Below are 10,023 nucleotides of genomic sequence, written 5' to 3'. Positions count from 1 at the left end.
TCAAGACCCTCCCCTTGTTCTTTCCCCCAAGGTCTGACGGGAAATTTCTAGCTTATCACAGCTCAGAGTGATGTCCTGTGTAACTCATGATAATTGTCAATACAAAAGCTGACAAAATCATCAGATTGTCAGATATAGTGCTTGTGCAGATATGCATTTCTCTGGCCATGCTTGTTGGTTCAATAGAGTGTAACTGGCTTGATAAGGCTTAAAATATTTATATCTAATACATTATTACATCTAAACAGATTTATCAAACATATGAAGCTAGAAATAGAACAGATCATATTGGACTTGAACTGATAGATATATATCAGACCACAACATTTGTTTTGATACTGATTTGATGATAAGCCTATATTATATCACTGCTTGGCTTGCCTGCATGGAAAGTATCTGGGAGCTGTGTCTGTTGTTTCGTAATGCTTTCCCCTGAATCACGTGATTTACAAGAATTCTGAAGCCTGGGCTCTCAGTTGGAGTAAGTACTGTTTTCTCTGCAACAGATGGTTCAGAAATGATTTGCAAATTAGCCATTAAGATGTTTTAAAGGGTTTAAATTTCTCTCACTCTGCACCCTATTTACCACAGTTTTCCTACTGCAGTGAATCAGACTTATTTTAAATATCTTATTAACTGTTAGTATACCTGCCATATAAGTAGGTTAATGCAATAGTATGTTATAAAACAGCCACATGCAGTTGTGTTCACTTTCTTTTAGCTTTTATACTGTTCATGATCCTTGTATTCATTTGGGCCTTTTGCCTTGGTGTGTGCATCTCTCTCTCTAAATCTCTGTTCTTTTAAGACAGGTCCTGAGAGCTGATAGTGTGCAACTGGTGGGAGACTACAAGAAGGGACCAGTTTGGCTGATCACTCTCTCTTCTCCTGGCCAGGCTGGTTGGTGTCCGGCACCTGGTTTCTTTGATTTGTTTTTCTTGGTTTGCACCCAGCAACACCCACTCACGTATCTCTCCCTCTCATGCAACACCCTCCAATTCACACTGACCTCATATATATTGCTTGAAGGGGTTAATTTTACTTTTCAATAAACTTTGGTTAACCATTGATACTGCTGTGTGTTCTCCCTCTTTTTGTTATGACTTGAATGAGCGGTCAAAGCTAATTTAACAAGCTTACCAAGCTTTGGGAATTATGTATGTGTTCTGGTAAAACTGTTACAGGCCTATGGAGGACAGGAGGATACGTTATTATTATACAACTGCATCATTTATGATACTCAGACACTGATGACTATTTTCAGGTTTGGAACTCAGCTTGTAATGAAGATGTAGAGACAATAGTCATATTGAAAACTTTATTTTTTTTCCCCACATCAAGAACCTGATAGTGTTTGAAGATGCAATAAAAATAAAAATAAAAATAAATCATCTAACCCTAATCCTAACCCTGTAGCTGGATACATTTTGCTATTCAGTATTAGGCTTAAACACATTGATTGGACTGTGAAGCAGAGCAGCATCTGAATAGATTCATTCAAAACAAATCAGATCTGGAAATGAATGCATTGGTATTAGATGTTAAATGCTTTTGATTGAGGGTCTGAGAGATTATCAACACTAATACCAATATTATACTTCATACCCTTTCATAAATATGAAATATGAAAAAATATGAAATAGAATTGTCATTTTAGTTAAATTCTCGAGAGGGCACTGATGCTCTGAGAAAGTCTTTGCCACATGAGATTTCCACTATGCAGGGGCCTTTTGTAGACGTGTATTTGGTTTGTTCACAATCATTTTGTGTCCAACTTGCTGTGTAAAGTAGGCTACATCTACTTCAACTTATTTCCCATTACTCATATTAAAACAATTGTAGCAATTTTCTGTGGAAAGAGATTAGTGAAAGCAGAGATTTCCTATGAATTGCATACATTCACAAAATAAAACACAAATTAACAAATCAGAAAACAGTAACATTTCATGAAACAATTTAATATTTCACAAAACAAATTAACAAATCACAAAACAACTTGATTTAAGAAAACAAATTAACATTTCACAAAACACATTAATGAATCACAACACAAAGTTAACAAATAATTTGTCATAATGTGAATGCTAACATGCTAATACTAACATGCTAGTGCTAACTCTAACATGCCAAAGCTAAATGTGAAAGGACCTTTGCATTAGCATTATCACATTAAAATTACCATAAGCATGTTAGCATTAATCTTTATTATTAGCTAAATTAGCATCATCTAATTCTGACAAAGTAAGTATATAGCATCATTAGTATATATTCACATTAGCAGTAAGATAATTAAATGTCACTGTTTTTTTTGATTGGTAACTTTGTTTTGTGAACTGTGAACTGCACTTCCAGGTCATCATAAGATTTAGCTTCCTCACTTACAGGCATAAGAACTTTTTATTCCCTGAGTGACGACTGGAAGGCATTCGCCTCCTCCAAGGCTGCAGCTCCACTCTACTTAGCCAACCACAAACCATGTGGCCCGGTGGTTTGTTCATCTCCTCATCCACTGATCAAGACTTATTCTCCCCACTTGGTGAAAGAGTTGCAAACTTTTTCTATAGCTATTAGTACCAGGCTTTATTGAAGGCTCATCAGTTTGCTACCTTGCAGACAGCTAGTACTGTTTAAAAGCAGTGCATTGTAGCCTGCCAGGCCTATAATTGTTAGCAGCATTGTCATATTAGGATATTTAACAGTGAAGTATCTGGCATGTATAATCACTCCAGTGATGGATACAACACAGAATGTTTTTTATTGGTAGAAATCAGGTAAATATTTTATATTTTATCATTGCATTTTTTTCAAGCATTTAGCTGTCCATCAATCAAGTTAAGAGCTAGCAGCTAACTAGGCCACATGTTCACGTTTCACATTCACAAGTCAATTTTAGCTTCATTCATCAAGTTGATATGATGTTCACTAACCTCAACAAAATGACAAGATTTGTAATCCGTGTGAGCAGAATAAGTCTCAATCATTGGCTGTGGGATGATGTGTCACATGGCTTGTAGGTGACTAAGTGAAGAGTGTTAGCTTGCTGTATGCAGCCTTGGAGAAGGCAGCTGCCTCCCAGTTTATACTCAGGGAATAGAAGTCCCTTGTGCCTAGATGTGTGCCTCAGAAAGCTGAATTAAGAAAACTGACTGTTAATTGTGAAAAACAAATTTTAAATTATAACTAAAAGTTAAAGTCAACAATAGTCACATCACTTTCAAGTATTGCATTCAATTTCAAATTGTGCCTTACAAATTCCATTTTTAAATTAATTTATTCAACAAATCCATTGTTTAAAATTTGATGGTTCAATATGTGGAAAATTCAAATTTATGCAATCTGATTTCAATATCTGCTGACAGTCTATTTCCATAGCTTTCCTCCAAACCCAACTCCATTTTAACACACAACTAGATGACATTTAATTAGTATCCATTTGATCTCTGTATCATTTCAGTATCTGGGCCTAAATGAGAGTCGGGGGTATGATGTCCATCCACAACTCCTGGATATGGAGAAAAAATACAAGAATTGCGTTTGGACAATCAACGCCAGACTCCCTGTCACATGTGGGATGAACAGGCATCTCTTAGCACGATGAACATGGCATCTCTTAGCCCTGGGAGAGAAACCTGCAAAGGATGGATGTATTGATAGGATGATGCCATGGAAGTTACAAAACAGAAAAAAAAAATCTCTATGATAAACAATTTCTATTCTACATATTCAGTCCTTTTGTTCAAGCATACCTATATATAATTCTGCGGGTGTGGAATGAATGAATTATCAAAAGAAAGTAGGCCAATCTCTGAAAAATGTAATCCAAGAATAGTTATCTCTCAAAACTAGATTTTGTGTAATCCACTAGCATCTCTATCTTTTCTTGAGAAAGAGAGTGTGTTCCAAAGGTTTCTTTCCCTAGATGATGAAATTATCCTTTTTATGTAAGTGCAATTAAGAAAAAAAAAACATTTTTAAATTGTTGGTTGAAAATACAAGAATATTCCTTGGCTATTCATCCTTGTCTTTTCAATGAGTGAATTTGTATTTGCAAGTGAAACAAAGTACAAAGAGGTTATTTTCATACTTACATATTTATGCACCATCAGTAATAACATAATGATAGTCCTAAGGAAGTATTCATCATGTGCCCCTATGCACATAAAACAAACAAACTCATATACTTTCTAACTTTTTTCTCCCATACTGTTAAGTCCACACTCCTCTGCATCCATCCTCAACTGCTGCTTGTTCAGTTTGCCTGTCCATGTCCCTCTCACCCTCTTTCCCTCTATCCATCTCATTTCATGCAGGACTGGGGTTACCTAAGAGACTCGGCCTCAATGGAGAAAATCTCTTTTGCTACAATTAACTGTGAAAGTGACAGAGGGAAAAGAAGGAGGGATCTACAGAGGGGTGCAGGCAGAGAGAAGAAAGAGAGAGAGAGGGAAAGATAGAAGTGCACATGGCAGGTAGAGAGATGGAAAATTAATATTTGCACTAATTTGAAAAGCTACAACTTCAAGATTCCAGGATAAATAACGATAGCTGACCACAGTTAAAAAATAGTTTAATTTCAATTGAATGTTTGGAACCTTAGACAGCATGATTTAGTTTGCTGCATTCAACATTTTGATGGAGTGAACACATTCTGTTTGGTATTGAGTGAGGCCAAATAATTTCTATGATGAGCTGATATACTATAAAGGACTTGAGTTCTGTTTTTCTGCCCTGCATGTAGACATTTATCTCATTTGCTACTACACTTTTAATAAATATAGTTTATCAGGTTTTGTAGCTTCTCACACTTGAATTGGGATTAGGGCAAATTAGGTTGCATTACACTGATCCCAGTGAAGGTGAATTATGTCTATCACCATAATCTCTTAAACTGTGGAAGGAGTGACCACTGGGTTTCCATGGAGAGGTATACACAAAAGGGTGTGGCGTGGGAATGTCTCCAGGGGTCAGGAGTGAGGGTGAAGGGGTCAGAGGTCAGAGCCAGCTGGACAGCACACAAGAGGAGACGAGGGTGAGAAAAGGAGGAGGGGTGCTGGTCCAGAGACTGACTGACTGGACCCAATGGGACATTAACATTGAACTGATGGGAGGCTCACTGACCAATGCCTTTTCAGGGAAAAACTAAGCTATAACACACTCATGTCTAATGGTCCGTGGTAATTGACAAGTGACAAGACTCTCATTGTGGATGCAAAAGCAGTGATCAAAATGCAGTGGTGGATTACAAGCTATACTAGTATTTCATGGTTATATGGAGTTAGATCATGTTTTATTCTATTATGCAAACATTGTATATTAATAAAATTGTTATAAGAACTTTCATTCAAAACTGAATATTGATAGCATATTGAAAAGTCCTGCAAAGCATTAAAGTCACTTTTTCCCATAAAGGAATCCTTATGAATGTGGAATGTTACAAGGGATTTCCTGAATAGACATAAAATTTAATATTGCATCAGTCTGTTAGTTTAATGCTTTGCCTCAGAATATACCAAATATCTCCATTTGAGGAATTGGAATTGACAGCTGATGTAACTGAACATTCATGATCACGTATGTTAAATAAAATACATACAAATACATACACAAATAATCTTTTTTATTTTTTAATCACTCATCTCAGGGAACATGGACTTGAACATGTACCAACTGACATTTAAAACCCATTTAAATATGGAGTCATTCATTTCAGAAGCAGATTGTGTAAATGGGTATGTGCGTCTTTTGTCTATTGTATTGTCTCTATTGTGTTGTGTGCTGTAGATGTGTAAAATAAAAGTTTAAAAAATTGGAAAAGTTAAACAAAGGATTATGTTACAGGCAACAATGATCAGTGTTTTCTTTCACAACAATCCTATGCAACAATCTGTCTGATAACTGCAAAGACAATCTATTCACAGTTTAATTAATGCCATGCAGTTCTTAGTACAGATTGTTGAAATAAAAATTGTAACATTCAAAGTATTATGTCAGTGCCACTTCCTATGGGTATCGATGCCCCATGTACCTCAACAGAGCAGACAGGAAGGTGAGCGTCTGTGTGCTCTGTCTTCCATGTGGCTGCTAGTGAAGGTCAGGTCAGTGAGGGCAGCAGGCAGTCTGGATGGGGGGCATACTCTGGTGGTCTAAAAAAGACAATCTAGGGGCCCAACCCAGGGGGTCAATATGCAAATAGTCACCCCAAGTGAAAGGCATAGAGCAGATCAATGTTCTCACATTACTCTTGCTGCCCATGACTGTGAATGTGCACGCCTACACTCTGCATGAGGTTTTCATATTCAATGAAATTCAATCAAACAATAGAAAAGGCAGCTGTATTCCGGCAAAGCTATAGAGTATGATGCAATAAGTGATATATAGCCTACTAGATGCAGAGGGCTATGCTAAATGTAAAAGCGTTAAAATAACCCCTGACATCTGTGTATAAGTGCATAACAATCCACTGAATTGATGTTACAACAGTCAAAAAAACATTGTATTGAATGTATGATCAATGACAGCATAAATATCATGATAGTTGGATGAAAACGCAAACAGCACAAATAGGTATTTTTTTCAATGGAGCATGATGAAAACTGCAACAAAATCTTCATAGTCTGAGGTCTCACTGGGCCTCCTCACCCGTCTCAGCACACATATAGCAGATGAAATTGAGTTTTTCTGTCTCGGGCAAGCCTACCCACTGCTGCCCCCCAGTGGCCTCTATGGCACCTGTAATGCCACAACCATATTGTCCCTCAGGTCCTTGTCCTGGGGCCCAGTTCTGGTAGCAGCCAGCATACGACTTGATCCAGAACCAAAAGTCGAAGCTACAGCTGAAGCGTAAACCCAGCCAAACGTGGGATGATGTGGCATTCTTTGCCTTTTCAGCCACCCACTCGTGAATCTCATTGGCAGTAATGTAGACAAGGTCAACATGGTGCTCCCTGCAGTAACTCATGGCTTCATTCCATGTCATGTTCTCCCGGATTAATATCAGGTTTTCTTTGGGACGAAAATAGAAAAGAACAATAGGAAAACACTATTTTGATACTATTTCACATGGTAAGATATTTGTGCAAAAGTGAAGAAAAAATGTTTTGCATTTGTGAATGATAAGCAACGTACCCGGAATCAAACCTTGAATATGCACAGAGGGCATTATTGTTGAGGACTCTGCAGTGCTATAGGTTGAAGTCCCCTCCAGTGTTGTTGATGCAGAAATATCATCTGTAGTTATTTGCATAGTAGTCGATGGGGTTTGATGCTGTGTTCCTGTCACAGGTGCAGTCTCTGTAGTTACACTGAGCTCAGTGCTTGAGTTCAGAGATGACACAAGATCTGTGGTATTCAATGTAGTCGGTTCGAATGTTGATGTAACATTTTGATCAGGGCGACTGCCAGTTATTACTTGCTTAGTGGTCACGTTAACAGTGTTGGATGGTTCAGTAGAAGGAAGCACAGTGGTCGTTTGAAATGTTGACGTTATGACCTCCGGAGATGAACTGTTTGGAAGAACTGTCTGATTTGTGACCATTTGTACTGTTACAAGTGCTTGCTGGGTACTTGTCTGTTTGGTGGTTGGTGGTGTTGCAGTTGATTTCCTTGCTGTAAGAATGAGTAATAAATTAACATAGGCATTGAAAAGAGGACAATGACAGTTTCATGTTGTAAAAGATAATGCTACATAACACTACAATATAACTTTAAAAAATCCAAAGTCATCAGGTTGCTGACAGAGAACGCGTATGATACACTAAGTAAAGGACACCAACTCACCCACCATGACAAACAAATTTGCGTTTGATATCGCATCTCAGGTCATTCCACTGCCCTTTATCTCTGAATACAGCAGCAACACAATCCTGATTGCCCCTGAAGTAGTTAGGTTGATTGGGCTTCCAGTAACGGAATGATGAATTGCTTCCATCAGACCACTTCCAGCGATCTTTGAACAGGCCGATCCACACAGTCTGTGACTGGGACACTTTCTGCACTGCCTCATTCTCTTCTGCTGACTGTATGCTGACCAGGTCAGATGATAAAATGTTCCTGCAATGATTCTGAGCCTCCCTCCATGATTTGCCCTCAGCAATGAAAATGTGACCAGTATCATTACTACCTGCAAGTGCAAAGATTTATTATATTAAACATATAGAAATGGTGATATTCTGCATTGAGGCACAATGTATGTTTCCATCCAAAGTGAATTTGACTAATTGCAATATTGTAATTTTACTCACCATCACAGACAAAACTTTGTCGAGTATCACAGTCACTCACAAACCACTCACCACCTGGATTCATTGCTGCACAAATATCTTGATTGCTGTTTTGTGGCTCTCCTGCTTTCCAGTTAAAAAAATCCAGCCCCTTATCAGGCGAAGACCAATGCCACCTCCAAACATCTCCAATCTCCATTCCTATCCAGGCTCTGTGTATGTTACTTGGAACTGAAGCAATCAAATTATCCATATCTGCCGCGTTGTGAACTGTTGCCAAATCAGTGTACTTGTCTCTGCAATAGCTCTTTGCATCTGTATAGTTCTCAGCAACATTAACAAAGTGAAAATCTGAGGAGCCCGATGTGAAGGAAGAAAATCCTGTGGAATTTACATAAGCAGTATGTTTAGCAGAAGCTGATTAGACAGCAGTTACAACATTGGCAATAACAATAGCAAAAACATCCTGTGAATAATTTCTAACTTCTATTATACCATTATATTTCAAGCAGTATTCTTTCCTGAGTATTTCAAAGGTTCATAGCTATACATATAACCAACTACCATTTATGCCAATAAATGAGATACCAGGAAAACAATATAGGAAAAAGCACATTGCACACAAACCTGAGAAAAACAGCAGACACAAAATTTGAGTCCCTTTCATCGTGATGATTCGTAGTTTTCAATCTTGTTCATGGTAAACTGCAAAACAAGTATGAACTTTGTTAACAACTAACTTATATGATCTAATGAAATCATATTGTTCTCTCTGATATAGTAAATCATGGCGAACAAAGTGGCTAGCAACAGAGGGGCTGACGAATAAGAGCAACACACTATTTGTAGGTGTGTAAGAATGTCACTTGGCTTGTTTGTAGACCTCTACGAGCATGTGTCGTAATAGACAAAGCAGTTTTGCAAGTTCTTTTCCCTCATACACATACAGTACATGCCACTGTGGTTTGTTGCTGCACCATGTCATGAAAAACAGTGATCACCAGTGAACAACTTTGTGTAATGACATTATGAATCTGTCGACACATGAAAGATGTTATTTTTTTTATAAAGCAATCTCCTGCAGTATGAGGTTGTGCTGAAAATTGCAATCTGTGTTAGATATCTCATCCATTAGTGACATAGTTAGTTAAGAATGAAGGTGAGCATGACTTGTGCAGTGAATTATACCCAAAATGTGAACCAATGGCTATGGTCTTTTCCTCTGTTCTATATCGAAGTGAAATAAATAATTCTGAAAAGGGACTAGGCAGGGCTGGGTTCAAATAATAATTTACTCAAGTGAGTTTGCAACCCATTCTTCACTCTGGAGAATGAGGAAGTTGCAAGATAAACTAAGCAATATATATTTGTATATAAAATCTGAATCCCAACATGTATATATATTTATATTATATACCTGTGTGTGTAACAGGTGTGTTAAATATGTTAAATAGGAAAAACAAGACTGTATAGTAGTAGTTGGATCAGACACAAGTTCTGCAATATTCTACCTCTCTTTCAAAGGGTAAAACATTTTAGCACTTAGTTTTCCTTGTAGGTATAGTTGTTGGCTAATTCCAAAGGTTTAATGTCATAATTGCTCACATGTATACCACACATCAGCATCTATCTTTAATTCACTTCAGCTTACCATCTCGCTGTCCAAGACTAACTGTGTTGAAGTCTGATGCAAATATTTGCTGCTACTTCCCCTTCCTATTTTGAATGCATCTGCAGTTTAATCTACTTCACAACACAGTCCTTTGTTCACTGAATAGTTTTATGTATTCATAGTATTACCATG

At 37.5% G+C, this 10,023-nt stretch overlaps 1 protein-coding gene across 3 annotated transcripts; it reads right to left on the bottom strand.

Moving 5' to 3' along the window:
- Positions 1–5,600: 5,600 nt before the first annotated feature.
- LOC139641607 (C-type mannose receptor 2-like) lies at positions 5,601–9,983 on the bottom strand. Of its 3 annotated transcripts, none has more exons than XM_071516092.1 (6): positions 9,871–9,983; positions 8,847–8,924; positions 8,241–8,600; positions 7,781–8,119; positions 7,126–7,605; positions 5,601–7,002 (listed from the first exon to the last, which is right to left on the bottom strand). In XM_071516092.1, the coding sequence occupies exons 2-6, from the start codon at positions 8,884–8,886 to the stop codon at positions 6,623–6,625; spliced, it is 1,599 nt and encodes a 532-aa protein (XP_071372193.1). In that variant the 5' UTR covers positions 8,887–8,924; positions 9,871–9,983; the 3' UTR covers positions 5,601–6,622. The 3 variants fall into 3 exon arrangements, with proteins under 3 accessions (XP_071372193.1, XP_071372192.1, XP_071372194.1); XM_071516091.1 differs by having other exon boundaries at positions 9,766–9,900; XM_071516093.1 differs by lacking the exon at positions 7,126–7,605 and having other exon boundaries at positions 9,766–9,900.
- Positions 9,984–10,023: the final 40 nt, after the last annotated feature.

This window comes from Centroberyx affinis, unplaced genomic scaffold (assembly GCF_046629955.1).
Source record: "Centroberyx affinis isolate AG114_WGS23_722 - 3 ecotype Tasmania unplaced genomic scaffold, CSIRO-AGI_Caff_v1 ptg000392l_1, whole genome shotgun sequence".
Taxonomy (NCBI): domain Eukaryota; kingdom Metazoa; phylum Chordata; class Actinopteri; order Beryciformes; family Berycidae; genus Centroberyx; species Centroberyx affinis.
Note: the sequence above shows the minus strand (reverse complement) of the source record. Positions and strands in the feature narration are given on the sequence as shown.

Bases quoted from the DNA above. Each gene is read 5' to 3' on its own strand.
- LOC139641607 (XM_071516092.1), bottom strand. From the start codon at position 8,886: ATGAAAGGGACTCAAATTTTGTGTCTGCTGTTTTTCTCAG. The intron at 8,120-8,240 runs GTGAGTAAAATT...TTGCACTTGCAG, and splicing joins ACAAAGTTTTGTCTGTGATG to GTAGTAATGATACTGGTCAC. The intron at 7,003-7,125 runs GTACGTTGCTTA...TTCGTCCCAAAG, and splicing joins TATTCAAGGTTTGATTCCGG to AAAACCTGATATTAATCCGG.